Here is a 24,573-nt window from a genome sequence, read left to right on the forward strand (position 1 = left end):
CTGGCCGGCGGATGTCAGACCTGCCTAGCCAGCCCCACAGTCACATAGGCTAATTCCTTGCAATGGATCTCTTAATACAGGTCGGCTACTGGTTCTTTTTCTCGGGTTGAACCCTGATGGTACAAATGGGAGGATCTTAACGTGCTTAGAGTAGGAAGTGGTGCACACAAAGAGCTCAACAGACACGAGCTGCCATTCGAGGGGCCTCAATGCCCTGCTCGGTGCCAGGTAGCCATGAACACATTCCCACCTCACAGTGACGCACGATGTTATGCTCCCATTCTGCAGATGAAGCTGGGAATGGGGTACATGACCAGCCCACACTCGGGGCGGTGCTGGGGTCCCATCACAGGTAGCCCAGCTCCAGCGCCCCGTGACCGACCACGAAGGGTCATGCTCCCACAGCCCCGCTGCAGTGACCAATGGGGATCCCTACCCTGGAGAGGCAGGGACAGTGGCAGCCCTGTCCACCACCATCTTCCAAACCTAACAAAGTGCAGGCACACAAAGGGTTAACTGAGAATGGAACCCGATTGGGACTGCTGAGAGAATGAGATGGTGGGGAGCAGGGACTTGCTCCCAGACAGATTCCTTCTCCAGCCTGCTCCAGCCTTCAGGTCTCCCGCATCAGTAGAAGCCATCCTGATGGACTGGGCCCCCAGGAGTGGGTGGGAAGGACCCTCCCCTTTCTGAATGTCAGCTGCCTTGTGGGAAAAGGTGGGAGACTAGCTCCTGTCTCATAAAGCTGAGGTGTGGCCTTAGGGAGGTTTCTTTCTTTTTATCCCCCTTAGGGAGGCTTCTTAACCTTTCTGGGCCTCAGTTTCCTCTTCTGTAAAATGAACATGACCACCAGACCCGTTCCATGGTGCTGCTGGGCTATGTGAATGAAGAAGGCCTGAGGGCTTGGAGTGCACTGGGTGCCATCATCACGGTTGTCCTCGTCGTCTCCCGAAGGAACAGCGGAAAGGTATTTATAAAGTCCACTTCCCCCATGATCTCCTCCTCGGGTCGAGTGAGGCAATAGCAAGATTTGGCCAGTGACATGAGTGACTGTTGACCACATAATCAGAGACCGGGAGTTTGTCTGGGGAGTGAGTAGTCGCCTCAGGCTAGATGGGGACGAAGTATCCTCCTCTGATGGATAATGGGTTTCAGCAGCTTAGGCATTCACCTCTGAGCCTCAGTGACCCGCCCCACTCTCAGCACCCCCTCCCCCAGAGGCACCTGTGTCCCAGTCTGGACAGGGACGTGCTGGTCTCACGCCTGTGTCCTTGCAAGTCTCAGCATGAGTGTGGCACCTGGGGGCCTGGGGAAAACGTGTATTAGATGACAAACAGAGGGAACGGGCGAGACAGGGATGGTGACGGAGGCAGAGAGTGACGAGGAGGGGTGGGGGGTGAACCAGAGACTCTGGAGAGAGGTCGGCCAGGCAGCCACTCCTTGGCTGATGATCCACTTTCCAACCTCATCTTCATCTGTGGAGCTGCTCCCGCCACCCACCTGTGGGGACAGCACGTTTTTTCTTGAACTAGGTATCCCTGTGTCCGTGAGTCTGTAACTGGCTGGGTGACCACTGAGGCCGGTGAGCAGGGGAGATTCCTCCGGCAGGCCTGTGGTGCCTTGCCTGGCTCATTCTTCCCTGATGTCGCCCCCTGTTTGTGCTGTCCTCACTGGAGCATCCCCACCCCCCCCCCCCCCCCACCCCCGCTTTCCGTCCTGTGGCTTCCCTGCTCCCAGCATGTCTGCCCAGCTCAGGTGGTAATGCTCCGGCGAGGCAAGACCCGGGAGGGCCTTGCGGGCAGGACCTGAACCTCACTCTTCTGTGTCTCCGACCCAAGACCTGCCACATGGGGACACCACAGCTGTTTGTGACAGCACACGTGAATGAATTCCTGGAATGTCTTTTTCCACCTAAATAATTCTTCCTCATCCTTCCAGACCCAAGCCGCTGCCCAGGGTCTAGGGATTCTTTTTCCACTGGGCAAGGTGCTCGCATTCTGAATAACAACACCTTTGGGCAGGAGGTGTGTTTAGAGAAAAGGTGTCTCCTCCACATCTATGCTTCTGATCAGACTTGCAAACAATAGGTCCACATATGGCTTTTCGGCGGCCCGTGCTGCTTTTTAAAAACAGTTACTAATAGTTTGAATCCAGAAATTTCACACTGGAATCTAGATTTCTGGATTCTTCTGAAAACAAACAAATGAATAGATAAAACAGAAACCAGAAGACCCAGCAGATCTCATTCCTGCTGGGGGAGGCGGCAGGTTAAGAGTTGGAGCTGAGTTCGCTGCTGCTGGCGCCCCCTTCAGGTGGGGCCCCCGCTCTCAAGACCACCTGGTTCCCATAGGGGCCAAAAGCACTCACTTTGTTACCTGCTGGACCCCTGTGGGCTTTTGAGTTTGCAGCCTGCGCACTATAGTCTTATAAGGTCAGGAGAAAATAGCCAGGGGACAGGGACGACTGCTCCAGGGAACAAGGGTCCTGGGATGGAGGGGTCCTGAGCAGTGCACAGTCTTGCTGTGTGGTCCGAGGCACTGTGAGCCTCCATTTCCCCGTTTGCAATGTGGGGGGTGTGGAGGGCAGGCCTCATGATCCCCAGTGTCCCTGCAGAAAACCTTTGGGGCTTCTTTAGTGTTTCAGGCGCTTCCCTCCCGCGGGTCTCAGTTTCCCTCTGTAGAGTGCAGAGCCTAGCTTTGCTTGGCAGTGCCCAAGGCTGCAGGAGGGTCACTGTCACTCTGGGTCACAGTGCCCATGTGGACAACGGCTTTAGCCCATTTGCTAGTGCTGTCTCTCCCCAGGCTCCTCTGTATGTCATCTGTGCTCCTGCAGGTCGGCCTGCCTGCCCAGACCGCGCTGCTCAAGGGCAGGGAGCAGGCACGTCCCCGGCGGGGGAACGGGCTGACAAACAGGCCCAGCTCGTGGGAGTCCTTGTGGGGTGAATGCGTGAGCTCCTGGCGCTGGTCTCTGGTCTTAGAGTCTCACATGGAGTTGCTGCTCCAGCTCTGTAGGTCTGTGAAGTCTAACTGGGCCGGTGGATCTAGGCGTCTGCAAGCCAGGCGTCTGTCTTGATCTGTCTGGGAGTTTTCCCGTCCATGGTTCGTCCTTCTGGCTCAAGAGCCCTAGACTGTGGGGGAACCAGATCCTGGCATTCTTCTGTCTTGGCCAAGCCCTTCCCCTCTCTGGGTCCCCACCAATGGAGGGATATGACTAACTCCTTGATGCCTCTGTCACAGGCAGAACCGTGCCCTCCCCTCGTGGCCCCCTTCCCCCCCACAATTCATATGTTGAAGTCCTAACCCCCAGTACCTCACACTGACTTTATTTGGAGACAGGGCCTTTAAAGAAATAATTAAGTTACCATCCACCATCTCACCATCCACAGCAAAGGGGGCTCTGCTGCTGGAAGGGGACTTGGCTTGAGGAACCAGACAGACACTCGGGGAAGGCCCAGTCCTGCCAGTGGCCACACCTTGGAATGAGGAGGAGAGATTGCCGGCAGTGCAGAGAGGGTCTCTGACCCTGAGGGGTTGGGTTTGCAGGTCCAGGGGCCCCTGACAATCTTTGTTTCTAAAGAGTGTTCCCTGGTGGTGCCAATGGGCAGTGGGTGAGTTCAGGCAGCTTGTTGAGTTCAGCTGGCCTCAGCTGTGCATCAGCCTGGCTGGTGGCCAGTCCCAGCCCAGGGACTTACCTCCATCCGATGCCCAGCGGTTTTGGCTTCAGACTTCACGGCTGTTTCTGGCTCCTCCAGCAGCTCTGGTTTCTGAATGATTGGGACCTCTTTGAACTTGACACTGGGCCTGTCCTCCCACCACTGAAGTATCTTCATTCTAAGGTAATGAGCCCTGTGGTTAATACTGTGCTCAGTCTCCCTGTTCCTAGAAGGAACCCTGGGCTGGGGGTCAGAAGACCCTTTCCCTCCATTTCCTGGTTCTGTGACCAGCACCCCCCTCTCCTTATCAAACAGGCATACAAATCCCTACTCTCTTGGCCCGGATCCTCTTCCCAGCCTCTTTTCCAGCCTCCTGCCCCAGAGCTGGCCTGCATTTCCCTGCCCAGCCATCCCATGGCTCCCCAGCACCCCCACAACAAAGTCCCAGCCCTCCAACCAACCCAGTGGCCCTTCATGGTGGTGCCTTTCCTCAGCTTCTCTCCCAGCCCTGTAATGTCTCAGTATGTATATGATTTTTTTTTCCAGACTAATTTTTTTTGCACCTTTCCTCTTTCTCTTAATATTTCCACCGTATCTGGGCATATTAGTACATTGACAGCTTCCTCAGTCTTTTTCACAGCTGCGTAGTGCTCTGTTGTGTAGATGTACCACTGATTCCATAACTGGTCCCTTTCCTTTCTTGCCCTGGCAACTGCAACTGCCCTGCTCCCTGGTCCCTCTGCTTTGCCCAGTCTGTCTCTTCCCCAGGAGTGGGATTTTGTTTGTATTCAAGTGTGGTGAAGCCAACAGATCGGGGGATGGTTGCATTGAAAAGATAGTTTGTTATTCAAAGTTCCCAAGAGGTGGGACCCCTGGGTGGCTCAGTCGGTTAAGCATCTGCCTCCAGCTCAGGTCATGATCCCAGGGTCCTGCTTCTCCCTCTCCCTCTGCCTCTCCCCTTGCTTGTGCACTTGCTCTCTCTGACAATAAATAAAATCTTTTAAAAAAATTTCAAAGTTCCCAAGAGGGGGCACACCATGCCACACAGGGCCACACAGGGAAGCACCAGGGTTGGTCAGGAGGTAGGAATGAGGGGGAAGCACGTGTGGGAGCTTTTATTGTGGTTTCCATGGGACTGGAGTTGCACAGTAGGCAGGTTTAGGCCTGGCCCACAAAAGTACCTCACCTACCTGGACATTAGTTGAGGATGGCCCTGTGACTGAAGCAGGGACAATCAGAGTCTTCTCTGGAATTGATGTGTCTCCAAGAGGAAGACAAGTCCTGTTTCAGCTAGAGTTGCTGAGATAGGATACAATCGTGAGGCTGCTCCTGGCCATTTTGCCACTAGGTGGAGAGAGCCTCCAGAGGTCAAGTAAACACAGAAGGAAGCAGAGCAAAGGCATAAGGATGGCAGACTCTTAATAATGTCATTTGAATACCTAGATCCAGTCATGCTTGAAGTACAGATATTCCCTGTTATAGGCTGAATTGTGTCTTCCTCATCCCATCCAATTCATTTGCTGAAGTTCCAACACCCAGTACCCCAGAATGTAACTGTATTTGAAGACAGGGCCTTTAAAAAGGTAATTAAGGTAAAATGAGGTCATACAGATGGACCCTAATCCATGTGACTGTATTTGGATAGGGCCTTCAGTGAGGTGATTAAGTTAAACTGAGGCTGTTAGGTGGGTCCTAATCCAATATGACTTGTGTCCTTGTAAGAAGAGGGATGGGGTGCCTGGGTGGCTCAGTAGGTAAGTGGCAGACTCTGGATTTCGGCTCAAGTCATTATCTCAGGGTTGTGGGATCAAGCTCTGCACTGGGCTCTGCACTCAGCACAGAGTCTGCTTCTCCTTCTCCCTCAGCTCCTCCCCCCACTCATTCTCTCTTGTTCTCTCTCTAAAATAAATAAATAAATAAAACCTTTTTTAAAAAGAAGAAGAAGGACAGACAGCAGGGGTGTGTGTGCACACAGGGATGACCATGTGAAGAGGCAAGAGGGTGGCCATGTGCAAGCCAAGGAGAGTCTCAGGAGAAACCAATCCTGCTGACACTTGGATCTTGGACTTCCAGCCTCCAGAACTATGAGAAAGTAAATCTCTGTTGTTGAAGTCTTAGACTTAACAGATGGTCAATATGTTCCTGTAGCAGATTACATACAGATGGCTGCAAATTTCTGGCATTCCTCCCATGGAGAAATGGGGTCTATTTTCTCTTCCCCTTGAATCTTGGCTAGTCTGTGACTTGCTCTGAGAGAATATGATGGAAGTGACACTATCAATTCCAGGCCTAGCCTTAAGAAGGACTGGCAACTTTTGCCTTGGAAGAGACCATGATAGACAAGGCCCCGACACTGCATGGAAAGCGAGAGGGGCCCAGCTGAGCCCAGCCCTCTGGCTGTCCACAGCAAAATGCCAGGCATGTGAGTGAAGGCATCTTGGACCCTCTGGCCCAGCCCAGCCCAGCCCAGCCCAGCAGCTAGCTAAGTATCACCAAGTGACCTCAGTGGATACCACAGGAAGCTGAAGAATCATTCAGTTGGGCCCTACTCAAATTCCTGATCCATGAAATTGTGCTATATACTAAGATAACCATTGTTTAAAGTCACTAAGTTTAGGGGACGGTAATATAGCAACAAATAACCGTAACTGTTCCCTTTTTCCTTAAGTTTGCTGAATTCAGCTCTTGTCACTCGCAACTGGAAGAGTCCTAACTAATGTGACTTATCTCCTTTAACCGTTATCCCTTATGCATTATTCCCCAAAACTTTTCCACCTATGACGGTTTAAATCCCAATACCCCATACTCTGACCAGTTCTGTCCTATTCAGCTTTCTTATGCTCCCATCTAGTCTTGTGTTCCTGTTCTTTGATCTCACAGACGGAGGCTTCAGATCCAAGACACCACATTCCCTAGCCCTCATGAAAGCCTTCTTGTTTTCTCTTCCTTACCTCCCTGCCCCACAGGGTACAATGGCTACCCACTCGAAGTGCTCTTTCCCTCCAGCTTTCACATCTCTCTTGTCTCCCACCCCATCATCCTTTCATGGCATCCTGCCTGCAAAGACCCAAACCTAGATCAATGCCACCATTCACTTTCTCTTCCAACGACCACTACTGGGAGGAAACATCACACAGCGATGACATTGGTGTCGCTAACAATGAGCAATCTCCAGTCACTGTTGGACCTTTGCTGCTGGTCACCAATTATTTTCCTTGTCCTCATGTGGATCCCACTCATTCTCCTCAGTGGCTATTCCAATCGCCTCATCACCATCACCACTCTTCTTGATCCCTTCCCCTCACCCCTGCTCCCACCCACATCACTTTCAGCAGATGGCCTCACCACCCTCCTTCACTGGGGAAAAAAAAAAGCCCATGGGGAGGAAGGCCTCACCCCACCCACCAGAATCATAAGTGTTACCTAAAGTGAACAAGAAAAATATAGAACATCTGCCATTGGATTTTGAGAATAATTTTGAGAGTAAGGATAACTGACTGCTTTAGGCAGTGCCATTTCAGTGGCATGGTGCTGGAGAGCAGATTGCAGGAGACTGACGAATGTGAGGGTGATGAGAATCAGGCAGTGGGTGTAAACTCTTCTCTCAAAAAAAATTGGATGGTACATAGAGGGAGTTTGTGGGGCTGAGGTAGGAGAGATTTGGGCATGTTTATATCCTTCAGAGAAAGAGCCAGTGAAGAAAGAATGATTGAAAATTTAGGAGACAGAGGGATGATTAATGGAGTGTGGAGGAGATGGATTCCCAGGCAAAAGAGGTGAGGCTAACCTTGGACAGGAAGAGGGATGCCTCTTTCTCTGAAAAAGGCAAGGAGTAAATCACCATTGCCAGTGGCAGGACCTCTGTAGGTGTTGGGGAGTTGCTTTTTTCCTGTGAAGGAGGTAAAACTTGTTGCTGAGTAAGGGGGAGGAGATAAGAGAATCGGGGAAGGAAAGAAAACGTCTGTAATACTGACAGGGCATCACGTTGGGGAAGGAAGGCTCTTAGGGGTGTGTGGGAGGATTTCTTTCTTTCTTTTTTTTTAAGATTTATTTATTTTAGAGAGGGAGGGGGCGAAGCAGGCTCCCCGCCGAGCAGGGAGCCCGATGCGGGGCTCGATCCCGGGACCCTGGGACCATGACCCGAGCTGAAATTGAGAGTCAGACACTTAACCGACTGAGCCACCAAGGCGCCCTGTGTGGAAGGATTTCTAGGCAGTATGGATGCTACCCTCCCCTGCAAGGATGGAGATTCTGAAGGCTGGGGTCCCCTTAGTATCTCCCTTGTATGGATCTCTAACCTAGCACTTGCTTACTTGTCTATATCCTTGGAAAGTGCAGGACACAGGGCAAGAGGAAAAACAGAGAAAAAAAGAAAGCCTGATAAATATTTGTTTTTGAAAGTCTGAGAAATATTAAATGAGAAGCCCACAGTGAAAGGAAAGGGTGGAAGCAACATATGAAACAATGATTGAAAATTTTCCAGGGTTGATAAAAGATGCCAGAGCACAGATGAAAGAGGCCAAAAAGATGTACATAACAGCAAACAAACAAAAAAAGATATCCACACTTAGTCACATCAGAGTAGAACCATTAGCACTAATAGTATCCAAAAGCCCAGATGGCTGTGGGGGCCCTGAAAAGGCACCCAGCCCAGTGCCAGGGAAGGGTTTCTGGAGCACATGATGGAAGGGCTGTGAGCTGAGCCCTAAATGATGAGTAAATGTCAGCCAGGTGAGAGAGGGGAGCAGGAATGGGAGGTGAAGTGCAGAGAAGGGCACTGAGCAGAAGTCACAGTACAACCAGAAAAGATGACCTTGATTTAAAGGCTATGTATCTGTGGAACACTGCCTTCATCAAGTGTAGAATACACACTCTTTTTAAGCCTATGTGGAATATTTATAAAAACTACACAAAAATTGTGCCACAAAGAAAATAACTGAAATGATGCATAGTATTAAATCCACTTATTGGATTTAAGCTAGAAATAAAGAAAACAGGATTATTAGAAAACACTGGTGTGTCTAAGAAAAACTCTCCTGGGTCAAGAATCATAATGGAAATTAGAAATATTTTAACCAAGTGATACTAAAATAGTTTAATTAAAGTTTGTGAGATGCAGCTAGAGTCATGCTTAGAGGGAAATTTATAGTCTTAAATGCAAATACTGGAGAAGAAGAACGGCTAAATTAAATGATATAAGAGACCATGTTAAGAGGGCAAAGAAGAACAGACTGGAAGAATGATGATGAAGGAAATAAAGAACATAAATAAATGTAGTAGGTGTTGGAAAAGGCTTGATATGAATTTTAACCTGATACTCACGTGAGGAGGACAAGGAAGAAGAAGAACAGTGTGGAGACAATGGATCCATACACAATGCCCTGGGTCAGCCCTTTCACGAACACACTGGAATCTAAATGCTTATCTGGAATCAGAGGGAAGTGAGAGTTGTTTGTTTTTTTTTTTCCCCTAAGGCTGTGAAGTCTGAGCCTGTACCCATCCTCATTTTGATCCCCATGTGTTGTCGTTCTAGCCCAGTCAGTAGACCCCTGTGTACCTACCTGGTAGGAGGAAGATACACGCAGCATGGATTCCATATTGGTTCCTCCCCTCACAGCGGAGACTCATGAGTATGTCTGGCTCCCCGATGAGGCTGATGGTGCTGTTGTTCCAGGTGCCAAATATGGTGGAAGTCACCTGGAGGACCTTATCTGTGTTGTTCACACTCACAGGGACACCTTCCAACAACCACTGCACAGAGGGTGTGGGGAGCCCATGGAAAGAACAACTGCACTGCAGAGTCTTCTCCAAGGAACAAGAGGAATAGAGCAGTCTTGTGGGTGCTGTGGGGAGGGAAGGTCAGCAGTCAGCAAGGCATCCTGACTTCCTGTCTCCACTTTCTCTAGGACCCAGCTTTTTCCTTACTCCTGATTCCCAAGTCGCTTCGGAAAGACTTTCTGGAAGCCCACAGAAGCTGAGCTTCTCAGACCATTCCCCTTCATCCTCTTCCTCATCTGTGTCTCATTCTGGCTCAGCTCGTACCTCTGGTCTTTCAGCCACAGAAGCCCGGTAAAGATGTGACAGCTTCCCAGGCTCCTCCCACCCAACCCCACCCCAGGACTAAGGAATTTCTCCTGGGCCCACCATTTCCCCCAGACCCTGGATCTTCCTTTGCCCACCAGCACTCACAGACCACTTGGAACGTGACCACAGCACTTTCAGTGAACATAGCTGGGGAGAAATTCAAACGACATCTGAGGGTGGTGCTATAATCCTAAGGCTTCAGGGTGAAGTGCAGCAAAAGGAGGAGGAGTTGCTGGAGCCATCTGTGTTGGAGAACATGGTGGGCCAATTCCAAGAAAGGAAAGGGGCTTTGCTTTCTTTTCAGGTGCCTTTGATGGTACAAGTCAAGGTCATAGGATCCCCAGCCACAAGAATCTCTAGGATGTGGAGCTCTGGTTTCTGGGTCTGGTCTGAAGGGAAAGACAGATTGGACTGAAAAGAGGGACTCTCATGGATACTTCAATGATGCACAGTGTTTCCAGGTTACAAAGTGCTTTCTCACCCGTAAGTTCACTTGGTACCCCTCCCCTACTCAGATAACCTCATGGAACCCGAGACTGTTACTGTTGGTTAGATTTTCACAAGTATATTTCCCTTCTCTGCACTGTCTAGGTGAGCAAACTGAGGAGACTTGCTTAAGGAGGCAGAGCTTGAACCTGAGCCCTGGACTCTCAAGACTGAGGGTGAGAGAATTTTCCAAGATCTACATTGCCTATGATTCCTTACCTGTCCCCTAGCTCAGACCTCCTAGGGTCAGCTCCTACGCTGCATCTTCCCTCCCAATCCAACTCTCCCCTCAGGCTCTGCCCCTTTCCAGCAGATCTGTGATCACTTCCGCCCTCTACCTCTTACTTGCTGGATGCTGTGGGGTAAGTCACTTCCTCTCTCTTTGCCATTTCTATTTGGAAAAATAAAGTTATCAATTGCACCTATATCATTGTATTATTGTTGTAAAAATGAAATGCCTAGGATTTTATAAAGCCCTATGAAGTAAAAACCACACAATTACCAGAACATCTTCTTTACAACCCACCCACTGAATGAGATTGAATGTCATCTGATATGGAGAGTTTGATATCCTCCTACAGGAAGGACTCTTGCGTTCTAGATCTGCACAGAATAAGTATGTCATGCTGTTCCTTTTAAGTACATTGTGGATCAGCAGGGTACAGTCTTGTTCTTCAAGATTTCAAATAGTGCGGAATCTGCCCTTGGTGTTATTATCTATGGTAGCACTGGGTTGATTTATAGCTACATGGGAGCTGATATTTTTATTGAGCCAGTAGGCTATGGGTACAGAATTGCTTGGGGATTCCTTGGGAAGTTCAAATATTCCAAGGATTATACCTCTTCCACTGGTATCTTCTTGACTTCCACCAAAACATGAGAAAGTAACCCTGTGGGGAGGGATTCAAGTTGAAAAACTGACTTACCTAGTGTCCTCCAGTATCCCACTTGTGCATTAAAGGATTAACCTTACCCTAGGAAGGTTTGACCCTTCCCCAGCTCTAGGGAGGTAACCTCTAAGCCCTTGGAATGTCCTCCTGATAAGAGTGTCTGTTTACCTAGGGCCATGGGTCATGCCAGATAGGCTATATGAACAAAGTGATTTGTGGTGGGGACCTTGGGCCACATGTGGTATCAGCCTGACCTCTGGAGAAGCTGGAGACTAAGGTCAGCCATGCCTATGGGACCAGGCCCCCAATAAAAACCCTGGACACTAAAGCTCAGTGAGTTTCCCCCCTTGGCAATACTGGGCATATCGCCAAACATTATTGCCAGGAGAAGTAAACACTGTATGCACAACTCTACTGGGAGAAGACAACTGAAAGCTCATGCCTAGTCTCTCCTAGATCCTGCCCTACATGCCTCTTCCCTCTGCTTATTTTAATCGCCATTTGTTTGTTATAATCAACTGTAACTGAAAATACAACAGTTCTGCTGAGTTCTGTGAGTCCTTCTTGTGAATCATTGAACCTGAGGGTGGTCTTGTGGACTCCTAAGTGTGCCACCCCAGTTTAGCCTGCTGGGGTTTTTTGTTGTTCTTTTTTTTTTTTTTTTTAAAGATTTTTTAAAAATTTTTATTTATTTGAGACAGAGAGAATGAGAGAGAGAGAGCACATGAGAGGGGGGAGGGTCAGAGGCAGAAGCAGGCTCCCTGCTGAGCAGGGAGCCCGATGCGGGACTCGATCCCGGGACTCCAGGATCATGACCTGAGCTGAAGGCAGTTGCCTAACCAACTGAGCCACCCAGGCGCCCCTTGTTGTTCTTATTGTTGGTAGTAATTTTATCTTGTGAAGTTGGCCATGTAGCTCCATTTCTGAACCTCAGTTTCTCAATCAGAAAAATGGGCACAGTACTACCAGTGCTGCAATGTTGTGAGAATTAAGAGATGTTAACTACAAAAGCACATAGTGCCCTAGAATAATTGTAGATTGTAACTTAGCTTTTGGCTCTCACTGAACAATTATTCTTTCCCCTGCTTTCTTCATTTCCCAGGTGGCAGCTCCCTTATGTACAAAATGAAGGGAGGCTGAACTTCATGGCTCCTGAGGCCACTTTTAGAAATGCCATCCTAAAATTATGGTAGTAACACTGACCTGTGTAAGTGTTTATAGATTTTCCAACACCTTCATAGAAATTAGGTTAAGCCATCCTTATAATGGTTTTTTATAATCCCTTAGACAGATGGAAAACTGGGGTTCAGAGAGGTTAAGGGCCTGCTTCAGGTTATAGAGAAAGGAGTAACAGCATCAGGCCCAGAACCTGGCTTTCCACATGTTAAGTCCAGTATTTCAAAACATCACCACCGGGGTCTCAACAGTCTTGGTTCTGGAGCACCATGCTATTTCTCTTCTCTAAGATGTGACTTAATTAACACCCACCATACAGATGATGGTGTTGAGAGAGCAGATGTGTATACGTTTATCACTGAAGTTCTAGAGTGGCATGGGCTGGCATTAAAATAGAACTAAGAGTCAGAAGAGTTGGGCACTCCAATAGTGAAATTTCTAGTGACTTGTGGCAAGTTGCTGAATCTCCCAAGGCCTGTTTCCTCATCTGTGAAATGAGAACAATAATTCCTCAGGGAGTTGTTGGGTAGATGAAATGGGACACACTGTGGGTCACAGAATAGGCACATTGAAGACGTTCATTACTTATTATTTATCAAGTACTTAATTCTCTATGTCTTCACCTCTTCACCTTACTTCAGCCCTTGCCCGTCTTCCACTCCCCACCCATACCCACCTCACCCCTACCCTTTTTTCTCTTCCTCAGACCCGTCCCACCCTGCTTCTCATTCCATTTACCCCACCGTAACAGCAGCAATCACATCAGCACCAACAGGATCTCAGGGACAAGAGAGGGCCAGCACCTATCCTGCTGCTAACTCTGGCCTCATCCATGTTGTGGAGGACAGGATTTGGAATGGATGAGGAGAGGGTCAGCAGTAAGAGGCAGTAAGGGGAGGTAGAGGTAAATTCATGGCCTACTGGGGGCTTTTGTCTCTTCGATCACTCTTAAATTCTGTTCACCTTGAAAATTAGGAGCCTCCTGGGAACAGATGTTAAGGAGCTTCAGGGATAGAACAGTGTCTCCAAGACTCTCTCTGAAGCCTCAATACCATGTCTTTCTTCTTCTCCAATCTTCACCCCCAGGTCCTTCCCTCTTTGAAGAACCTTAACTGCCAGGCTGAGAAGCTTGGCCTCTCTCCCAAGTCGATGGGGGAAGTCATGAAAATCATTTTCAAAGGTTCTGAACCATGGGGAACAGGTTTGGGTGTCATAAAGACCACTATGAATCTGCATCAAGGAGAAAGAAATAGTTCAAGAGGAAGATAATGTGGCCTGGGTTGAAATAGTGGCTATGTGGGTGGAGAGGACAGGATATATTTAAGGGGTATTTGAGCAATAAAAGACATTTCTATGTCTACAGGATAAATTCCAAACTCCTTTGCCTTGCATTTGAGGCTGTTCATGATTTTGCCCCACACTTGCCCTATCTCCACTGCTTCCTTCCCTAGCCTCTGCTATTCTTTGCTTGCCAAAGAGAAAAGTACCTTTCCACATATATTCTATACATTCCTGTCTCTGTATGTTTAGTCAGGCCACTCTTCTTTTCACGACATCCTTCTGCAACTCTCCCCTCTGCCCACATTCAAATCCTATCTCTCTTTCTAAGTCCAGGTCAAATGTATCTTCTTTCAGGTAGCCTTCCAGGATCTCCACAACCAGAAAGAAGCCTCCATTCCTAGACTCACTTCAACACCCCTATCTGTTCATTGCTTTTAGAAGCAATGTCTCAGACAAACTCTGAGAGTTGCCCTACCTGATAACCACCCTCCTGTGTATCCTTATAATTTCAGATTTGTTCAGGTGATCAACCCCCAGTTAAAATTTAAAAATAAATAAATAAATAAATAACCTCTATTTCTCTGCCTCCTCTACATCCAGGAATGGCTCTATGACGTAGTTGTGGCCAATGAGCCAAGTACAAGAAAAATGTCTTGTGCAAATAAAAGCCCATTCAGCCTTTACCCCACTTTCTTTACCATTACAATTGAGCTCCGAAGGTCTGTTTTTTGCATATAATATTAGCTAATGGAATTCCAGACCCTGGTTTTAAAAAAATAAGTTTTCATAATAGAAGGAAACAAGTCTTAGAAAGAATTGAAAAAGATGTTCACGTCCCCTGAAGCTATAAATCAAAAGATACTGTTCTGTGTCATAAAAGGGTTCAAGGAATCTGATTTGATATTGTACAAAACTGAGAATGTTTATTAGGATATAATTTATGTTCTCCTTTACAATATACAGTTTTGTATGAATATTCATGACTGTTACTGACTTGTTCTGTTCTCCGTTGATACAAATCCACCCTTGGAAGAACAATTTAAACAAAGTAGTCTTATGAGACTCTAAAGACATTAGAAATTATTCCATGTCTTATGAAAATGATATCCAGATAAAATGGAATTCTGACCAGTTGTCTTATTTGATAATTTATTGCTCTGGTAACAATAATATTATAACTGACATCTCTGTTTTCTTATATTGTACACCTATCTGTAAGATTGTACTCTTCTCTTCTCCCACATGTGCTATGCAAATAAAAATCTTGGACTCTGCTAGATTTATTATTAAGCAAATATTTTGAGGGACTTGTCTACTTAGAATACCAACCATGAGGCTACCTGCTGAAGACTTTGGGGATTTCTGCCTTTCTGATATTAGCACCACTTTCTCTTTGTTGTTTTCTTCTTTTCCAAAACGCATCCCCTCTTTCTCCTCCTCCTCCTCTTTCCCTGGAATACGGATGGGATGCTGGAGGTGGAGCAGCCATTTGGCAACCATGAGATAACCATAAAGATCAAAGCCACAGACTAAGGATGTCACTGACAACAGTCTAGGGGTTCTGGTTCCCTGACAGCCTTGTGGAGCTGCTACATTCACCTTGTACAGCCTACTAACATGCTTCCTCTTCATTTGATTGTTGCTCTAGTTGGGAAATTGATGAAATATCCTACCAGTGGAACTAGCCAAGAGTGAGATTCTTGAGGAAAGGTCCTACATCAAATAGATCTTTGTGTCCTCCACGGTTTTAGAAACTTTCTTGTCTGATAAATATTCACTGAAAAAAATGTATAAGCACAAGTCTTGATGATTTTCCAACTATTAGTTTCCAGTTTAATTCCACTGTGATCAGAAAACATACTTTATATGATTCCAATTCATTTAAATTTGTTACTTGTTTTATAGCTCTGAACATGGTCTAAGTGTTCCAGGAGCTGTTGAGTACAATGTGTATGCTACTATTGTTGGATGGAATATTCTATAAATGTCATTTAAGTCAATTTGGTTGATGGTATTCTTTTTTTTTTTTTTGAGATTTTATTTATTTATTTGACACAGAGAGAGAGAGAGAGAGAGAGCCAAGCACAGGGAGTGGCAGGCAGAGGGAGGAGGAGAAGCAGGCTCCCTGCTGAGCAATAAGCCCGACCTGGGGCTCGATCCCAGGACTCTGGGATCACGACCTGAGCTGAAGGCAGATGCTTACCAACTGAGCCACCCAGGCACCCCAGTTGATGGTATTCTATATCCATACCAATTTTTTCATCTGCTTGCTCAGTTACTGAGAGGGGAGAGTTTATTTGCCTAGTTCTCCTTTCAGTTAGATTAGGTGTTTTTTTTTTTTAATTTTTGAAATTAAAAATTTTAATAAGAAATTAATTCTCAGAATCTAATTGAATATAGTGATTTATTTACAACCTCAAATCAAGGATTGAGGAGAGCTCTGGGGTGGTTCCAGACAGGGCTTTGCCAGTAACTTGCTGGAAACTTTAGACAAGTGCTGTCCCCCCTCTTCTTTTGCCCCATTTTCCCCATCTGTAAAATGAGCAGGTATTACTGCCCAGTGTGTAATGGTCCTTCCGACTTCAAAATTCTGATTTCTTCCAAGTTTCATTCCCTTTTCCAGGGCTTGGCGCAGCCATGGGTTTTCTCCACAAGAAACCTCTTTCCTCTTCCCGCTAAACAATCATTTCCTTTTCCAGACTTACCACCTCGTCTTGGGTGCCCACAGCTCCACCCTGGACTGTCCTCAGCTGGACAGTGGAGACGTCTCCACTCCGCTATTTCCTTGACAACTCAACGTCCTCTTTGAGTTTGGTTAAGTGCATCACGTGCCCTTAGCCAAACTCCCCGATTGGCTCACTTACTACTTACAGGAACTTACTTTCCAGAGGGATGAATTGATTGGCTGGTTTAACGCCTCCCGACGAGCCGGGTCAACTGACACATGCAATGAGCATGTGTGTACAACTACTGAGTGACTCACTGGGAAGCGACTAAGGTAGAGGAAAGCTAACTGATTAGCTCACTCATAACCTGTTCACTAGGTGACCTGTGAGTCTCCAGCCTCGCCAACGTCCCAAGGGCCAGAGGTCACGTGGGGCTGCCGCTCCCCGAAGCCCCGCCCCTCAGGCATACCAGTGAGCACGCGCGAATCTGTCCAGAGCCAATCAGGGCCTGAGGATGCGTGTGGGGGCTGCTGGGACACGGAGAGATGGCGAAGTAGAACCGTTGGTCTCCTGGGCTTGAGGCCGTTTGGAGCAACCGGTGCTTCGTTTATCTTGAGCCAGAAGTTCTAGACCCCTACCGGTCCTGGAGACGCAGGACCATCAGTGTGTAAGGGACACTCCTTCCTCAAGCCAGTACTTGTGGGAAAGCAGGTGATGGGGTGGATTGAAAGCCATCGACCAAAGAACAAAATGCCAAGTGCTTGACCCTCAGGGCCCATCAGAGGGCATCTTGGTGCCCCTTTCCCTTCCTGCGAGCAGGGTCCCATCCACGAACAAGCCGAGATGCATGAGGAAGACCCAGTTCTCCATTCTCTGTCAAAACCTATCCTTGACCTAGTCCCGACCCAGTTCCCATCCTCTATCCCATTTCTCTTCTGGATGGCATTCTCCAGTCCTTAGGAGCCCGCTTTCCGAAATTACAAAGCACGTGAGGAAATAACCCTCCCTCCGTGAGTGAGGATAAAACAAACTTTTCACCAGAGTCCTTGAAGCCCTGAAGGGTCTGGCACCACAGGATCTCACCCTTCCATCTGAGCTCTGGTGCATAGACCAGACCCCCTCTGGGCTCTTGGGACTCCCATCCCAGAGCCTAGCATCTACTGTTCTGCTGACCAGCCCCAAATAATCCGTTCCGTCTCAGCACAAATGTCACTTTCTCAGAGAGGCCTTCTCTGATTCTCTAATCCAAACTAGGTTCCTCCCCTGGTCCCTTATACTTTCTCATACTGTTAGGTCCTTTTTCTTCCTAGCACTTGTCAACATTTTAAGTGGCAATTTTGCCTTTATTTCTTCATTGTGTACCTGTGTAGACCACGAGCTTCATGCAGGCAGGGCCAGTGTCTGGCTTGTTCACCTCATTATCTGGCACAAAGTGGATGCTCCTATTTCTGTGGAATGTGTGAACCGCATGCCAAAGGGTGCCTATACATGTGAGGACTTATATAAACAGCTGCTCCTGAGTACGGGATGACAGTCACATTGTGCTGGATGGAGAACCACTGGATTTACACACAAATAATGCCCCAGGGAAGAGATGACCCTTTTTGCAACCTCTGAAAATTTCCAGCATCTGGCTCCAGAAGGGAGTATCATCCATTCTGAGGGGAACAGTACACAGCTATGGTCCATTCTCACGCCAGATTCCTGTTCTCATTCCTTGTATGCCTGCCTTTCAGCCTGGCCAAGAAGTATTGCAATAACATCCTAAGTGGGCTCTTTGCGTCCAGTCTTCCAAGTACATCTTCAATAACTACTCCTAGAATGATCTTTCGCTATGTATCTAGCCACTCCTTTTTTTTTTAGTTTCAGTGGTAGAATTTAGTGATTCATCAGTTGCATATAACCCCAGTACTCATTACATCAAGTGCCCTCCTTAATACCCATTACCCAATTACCCTTCCCCCCACTGACCTCCCCTCCAGCAACCCTGTTTGTTTCCTAGAGTTCAGTGTCTCTTATGATTTGCCTCCCTCTCAATTTTCATTTTACTTTATTTTTCCTTCCCTTCCCCTATGTCCATCTGTTTTGTTTCTTAAATTCCACATATGAGTGAAATCATACGGTATTTGTCTTTCTCTGACTAACTTATTTAGCTTAGCATAATACCCTCTAGTTCCATCCACATCATTGCAAATCTGGCCACTATTTCTTTGCTTCAAACCTTGCAATGGCTTATCCATTCATTCATTCATTCATTCATTCACTCACTCAATTATTCAACAAACATTTTTGAGAGTCTGTTATATTTTAGGAACCATTCTAGGTGCTGGTGGTAAAACAAGACAGACAAGATCCCTGTTCTTGTGGAACTTACATTCTAAGGGAGTCAAGATTAACATCCTACCAGATAAAGCTCCAATGCCTTATCTTGGCATTCAGGGACCTCAGGAGCTCACTGTTCATCCTGAGCTCCAGTGCACAGACCCCCCCTCTGGGCTCTTGGACACATTTTGTGTCTTTTCTCCACCTCCACCTCTGGACACCACTTTTCACTTACTCTCCACCCATGTATGCCTCAGGGCAGTGGTGAAAGGTCTTATCCAAAGACACATAGCCACTAAGCACTGAAGTTTGTATTCAATCCATATAAGATGGCTCTAAAGCCTGGTGTTCTTGTATGTATATTCCAGGTTCTGGGCATACAGTAGGGGCTCCAAAGCTACTTTTTGGTGGACCATGGTCTCATATTTATTTTCTCTTCCTCTGACACCATCCCAGGCCAAGGCATATTTCTTCTAGTTAACCCGAACAGCAGATCATAGAGTTTGCTTTCAAACGTTCTAAGACCAGGTCCCAGAGTAACCCTATTCAATGGAGAATCAGTGTGAGGGACAGGTGGGGCTTGAGGGGTCCTTGTGAGATGAGGAGACTCCGGGGGCTTTGGGTTTGTCATAGACTCCAGGGTTTCTGGGGGTTACTGAGTATTCTGTAGACTGTGGTAATTCCATGGACAGTGGGGACTCCAGGTAGGCATGTAGTCTTCACAGGCTTCATCAGTTCCAGTTTATTTTGCTTTTTTCTGGAAGTTTAGGGTAAGGGATGCTACAGAGCAGGGCAAAGAAAGAAGGATGTTGAACAGGTCTAGAAGAGAAGTATCCAAATCTTAAAAAGAAAGAATCCTGTCTCTCTCTTTGAGCACAGAATTACAGTAATGTGGAGCGGGCACTGGCTTTACCTTTTCTCAGAATCTCGTGATTGGAGTCTGCAACTCTGTCTTCTCCTGCTGGTCCTCCGTGTGCATTCCCAGCACCAGGAGCCCACCCAGTGTTCCCCAGACTCCTCTGGGAAGTTCTGCTGGACTTCCCCAGGTAGGGTCAGTCCCTCCTTCCTCTGGGCAACCATAACCCCCATCTCGGCCCTGTTACTGTAAGGCTGTCTTTCCACCAGCCTGATTGCTCTCTGAGGGCAAGGCCTGGGTCTCACCCATTTCTGAGACACCAGCATGGAGGTTAAGAGATACTGTAGGACATTTTGGTGGAATTTAACAGATGCATGATTTACCCACAAAGTGTATAAGCCAGCTCCTAGTGCAGAGTGCAAGGAGGGCAGCAGGGCATTTCTGGTTCTAGAGCATTATAAATGGTAAATAACAGCGAGGCCTGTCTCTTCCAAGTCCTGCTGAGGATATGGGGTTCAAGGTAAATGAAGGAGTACCTTGGCTTTGGGCTGGTCTCCAAGCACTTCAGGCTAACATGGGCCTGTGGCATCTACAGACTGTGTTGACCACAACCTGCCAGACACTCAGAGTTTGGTTTGGTTTCTACTCTGATGCCACAACCACTGTTAGGGGCTCTTTTGACCCCCTTCTCAATGTGGATTCAGCGTGAAGGGGTGTGTGTGGTTGTGTGTGTGTACACTGCTGATTCTAATTAGTCTTTATTTCTCTTAATTTTCATCCTTCTTCCCTTTATCATCTATAAGATAATCTGCCATCATATTCTGGCATTCTAGATGCCCTATAAGATTGAGGATGATAATTCCTTTAAACACTGTATGTGTCTCTCCTTGTGAGTCTTACTGCCATTATTCTGATAGACTAGATTCCAGGCACAATGGATACCCACCAATATCTGCTTCTCTGAAGATGGGCTGATTGTGGATTTTCCTGGCTCTTGAGGCTTCAGAGGCATCTTGGCTTCTTGGCTTGCTCTGACTTTAGGGTTGTTTGTTGCTTTGACCGCTGCAACTTTCTTTGACAGCTTCACTCTGATATATTTCATTCTAAGGAAATGACCCCCCTGATCAGTTCTGGCTCTCTGCCCCTCAGTGGGCTCTAGCCTTGACCAGAAGTTCTGGTTTAGAGCTTCAGTGACACCATTGGCTTGCTGTGTTGTTGAGGGCAAGCCACACAGCCTCTCTGGGAATTGGTTTCATCCTCTGTAAAATGGGGAGACCTTGCTTATCAGGCTGTGGGGCTCAGATGAGGTCAGCGCTGAAAGGGCTTTGCAAACTGTAAAGGGTTGTTATTGGTCTTTAAGTCCAGCTGACTATACTTTAAAAATAGCTCCCCAGTTTGCCCTGCTGCCTTGTGCCTCTTTCTTCCCATCCCTTACAGTCAATCAGTCCCAAGTCCCATCTCTCTGACTGCCCCTCATCACTTGCCTGGCTCAAACCTGGCTCTTCGCTGTGTAGTCTGTGGCACCAACTTCCTGCCTGGTTTCAGGCCTTGGGCTCTTGCTCTTTGGTCTGTGTACAGACACCTTGCCTTAGGAGCTTTCCTTCCCACTTTAGCACTGTTCCATGGCTCCCAACTGAGGATCGAGTCCGAGATGCTCGGACTGGCCAGAGGCCCCTCTGCCAAACTCTCTGGCCTGACCTCTGGCAACTCTGCCCTTCTCATTCTGGGCTTCTAGCCAACACATTTAGCCAACTTTCAAGAGTCTCTATCAACTAACACCAAGAAGCCTTTTCAACTTCATCTTTAGCCATTTCCTCTCACTCTCTATGCACCTGACATTGCACAAAGACACTGGCAATTCCTCAAATGTGTCTCTGGGGTACGCATATACTACTTTCCACCAAACAAATGACAGCCCGCTTCAGACAGCACCCCCCAGGGACTCCGCTGTCTTCTCCAGGGCTGCCACTTCCTCCCTTATGCAATTTGCTGAAAACCTCTGTCCTTTGAACCTCTTAGTGGCTCAGCATAGTGCTGATGGCCCTGGACTGTGGTGACCACATTAGGTGCCTTCTTCCCTTGCCAGACCCTAAGCTCCCTGGGGGCAAGGGCCCTGTCTTTCCCCTTCCATGCCAGCCTTGCAGGGCCTGCCAGGGAGAATTTCATCCCTGGTACTCACATGAGTGGGGTGAAGCAGAGGAATAGCAGGGCAGTTGCAATGGCTCCATAGACAAGGCCCTGGATCAGCCCGTTAATGAAAGTCTTGCCCGGCGAAGACCTCTCTCCTGGAAAAAGATAGCCTATGAGAAAGACTTCTCTTCTGAGGCCTTGGAATCTGAGCCAAAGCTCTGCTCCCTCCCCATCCCACTCTTCCTCACCCAGTCACTGGGCCCCCTCTACCCTCACTTGGTAGCAGCAGGATGCTCAAAGCGTGGGTTCCATTTTTGTTCTTCCCCTTACAGAGAAGCCTCGTGCTCATTCTTGGCTGCTCTGTCAGGCTGATGGTGCTGTTGGCCCAGGGGGCAATTATGGTGGAAGTCACCTGGAGGCTGCCATCTGTGTTGTTCACACCCACAGGAGTACCTCCCATCCACCACTGCACAGAGGGTGTGGGGATGCCATGGAAGGAACAGCTGCACTGCAGAGTCTTCTCCAAGGAACAAGAGGAATAGAGCAGCCTGGCGGGTGCTGTGGGGAGGGAGGGTCAGCAGTCAGCAAGGCATCCTGACTTCCTGTCTCCACTTCCTCCAGGACCCAGCATTTTCCTTATTCGTGATTCCCAAGGAGCTTTGGAAAGACCTTCTGGAAGCCCAGAGGAGCGGGGCTTCACTGACCAGTTTCCCTTCATCCTCTCTCCTCACACTGGACCTAATGGCAAGGGAGCTTTCTGAGGATCTACACTGCTTCTGACCCCTTACCTGACCCCCCCGCCAGCCCCAGGCTAGACTTCCTCATCTCAGCTCCTACTTTCCTCTTCCTCCCATCTCTCAGGCTCTGCTCCTTCCTAGCTCCACCTGTGATCAATTTCTCCTTTGTCTCTTACTGTCTGGATGCCATTGGCTAAGTCACTTCCCCTTTCTTTGTTCTTTCCCAGTTTGGAAAATAGGGGTATTCACTGAACTCGTATCCTATTATCATGGATGTAAGAATGAATGCCCCAAGGTTGAAAGTGTTCCTAGATGAATATATGGTAAAGTGTTACCCATTCAGTAAACAGAACACCTTTCTAGACTTCTTTCTTCCCAGTCCCAGGTGGCCTTTGATTGAGTATTCATCCTAAGCAGAGATTGCTTTGGCATTTTCTGGGTAAGAACATTCACGACTGCCTCACTCTACATAGAATAGGTGGGATATATTGTCCACTTGGTGACTTTTGTCAGTTAATAAGGAATAGTCACACTCTACAAGGTTTCCAATGAGGAATCAGTTCTTAGCGTTTCCTACTTTTTCACTGGAGTTGTTTGAGGTTACTGGAAGAAAGGGGTTAATTTTCTCTTAAACAGTAGCCCTTGATTTTGACTTTTCATCTGGGTCACTTGGGGGGGGGATGAGGAATTTGCAGGGATTCTCCCCCACTGCTGTCCTCTGGATTATTTATTTTTACCATCTGGGAAAGCATGCCTGTGGACAGTGGCTGACAGATATGGGAAACCTGACTAACCCTGGGCCTTCCAGCTCCTAATGCTCTCATACCTTCAACCACCTTGTCTGAGTGCCCACCCTTACCCCCAACTCCACTCCCTGGCCCAATCTGCTATTCACCTCAGCCACTCCCAGCCCTGCCAGGACCCGGCACACAGATGTTTCGTCCATGTTGGGTTATTTGGTACTCTACACTCTTATGTGCTCTCTTCTCATACCCTTGCAGCCCAGCCTGCCCCAGTCCTGGAGCCTCAGGCACCTCCAGCACTGTCTTTTGTCCCACTCACCCAGCTGCGGCAGTGGTCCTGCCATCTACAGCGGCAGGGGTCCTCAGGAAGAGGAGGGGCCAGGGCCTTCGCCGCAACCGGCTCTCACATCAGAGCCGTGTATTCAGAAGATGAGATGACGAGTAACTGAAAGAGGATGTGGGGATGGGAGAGCAGAAAGTATTCTTAGCAAGCCAGGGGCTTCTGTCTCTGGTCATCCTAGAGGACTGTTCACCCTCAGAAGCAGGAATTATGTGGGATGAGACGTTCAAGAGCATCTAGGGACAAGCAGCACTCCTACGATCTCTGTGAGGCCTCAATTCCATGTGTCCTCTCTCCTCTGGTCTTTCCCTCCCAGTCCCAGCCCACTTGGGAAAAGCTCAATTACAAAGTCTTTGGGTTCTGTCTCAAAGCTAACAGGGATTCACGGAAGGGCTGTGTACCTCAGAGGGACAGGGCCAGTCTGGGTGTTTGGAATAACCCACTGGGGACACAGGAGAAATGGCTTAGACTGGAGCGACTCAGGCCAGGTGACCAGGGAGGAGCCTGGAGCGGTGGTTGGGAAAGAATGACATGCTTGAGTTAGTGTGTGGGTCGTGAAGGATGGAGAGGATGGGACAGCCTTAACAGATCCTTTGGGAAAATGAAAATGGACAGGAATTCCTACTGCTGATAGGAAAAGTTCCAAACTTCTTTGCTTTGCAAATGAGGTTCTCTACAGTTTTACCTCACCCTTGCTTTCTGTCTCCCTGTGCCTTTCCTAACATTTTCCATGCCAAAGGGAAAATGCTGCCTTCTCCAATTTCACCCTAATCATCCTTCTCCCGTCATTCAGGGATTTCTCCCGTTCACAGCTCCTCTTGCAACTCGGCTCCATCCACATTCACATCCTACTTCAATTTCAGAGCTGAGTTCAGTGCCACCTCCTGCATGCAGCCTTTCCTGATCTCCCTACCCAGTCAGAAGTGAGTAAACCTCTCCCCTTCCAGAATTACCAACTTGTTTCATTTGTTGTTTTTTGAGGAAAGAATCAGTTTTTTCCTTCTACTAGAGTTGTTTGTTTTTGTGCAGCCAGACACCAACTACTTACCCTGCTCTTCGTTCCTAACAAATCCAGCTTTGCTTAGGGGTGCAATGTTCTAAGCCAAAGCACCACTTTGTCTAGACTCCTTTGTAGTTAACGTGGGGCACGTGATGTTGTTTTAGTGGAAGTGAGCTGGGGATTCCTGGGAAAGTTTTCCTTTCCTGATAT

The 24,573-nt window shown here is 47.9% G+C and overlaps 1 protein-coding gene across 1 annotated transcript; it reads right to left on the bottom strand.

Annotated features, from left to right (window-relative positions):
* Positions 1-18,857: 18,857 nt before the first annotated feature.
* SIGLECL1 (SIGLEC family like 1) lies at positions 18,858-22,368 on the bottom strand. The gene is made up of 5 exons (XM_044911352.1): positions 22,332-22,368; positions 21,820-22,101; positions 21,593-21,698; positions 20,360-20,516; positions 18,858-19,337 (listed from the first exon to the last, which is right to left on the bottom strand). Exons 1-5 carry the CDS (start codon positions 22,366-22,368, stop codon positions 19,323-19,325), a joined length of 597 nt encoding a protein of 198 aa, XP_044767287.1. The 3' UTR covers positions 18,858-19,322.
* Positions 22,369-24,573: the final 2,205 nt, after the last annotated feature.

This window comes from Neomonachus schauinslandi, chromosome 16 (assembly GCF_002201575.2).
Source record: "Neomonachus schauinslandi chromosome 16, ASM220157v2, whole genome shotgun sequence".
Lineage (NCBI taxonomy): Eukaryota > Metazoa > Chordata > Mammalia > Carnivora > Phocidae > Neomonachus > Neomonachus schauinslandi.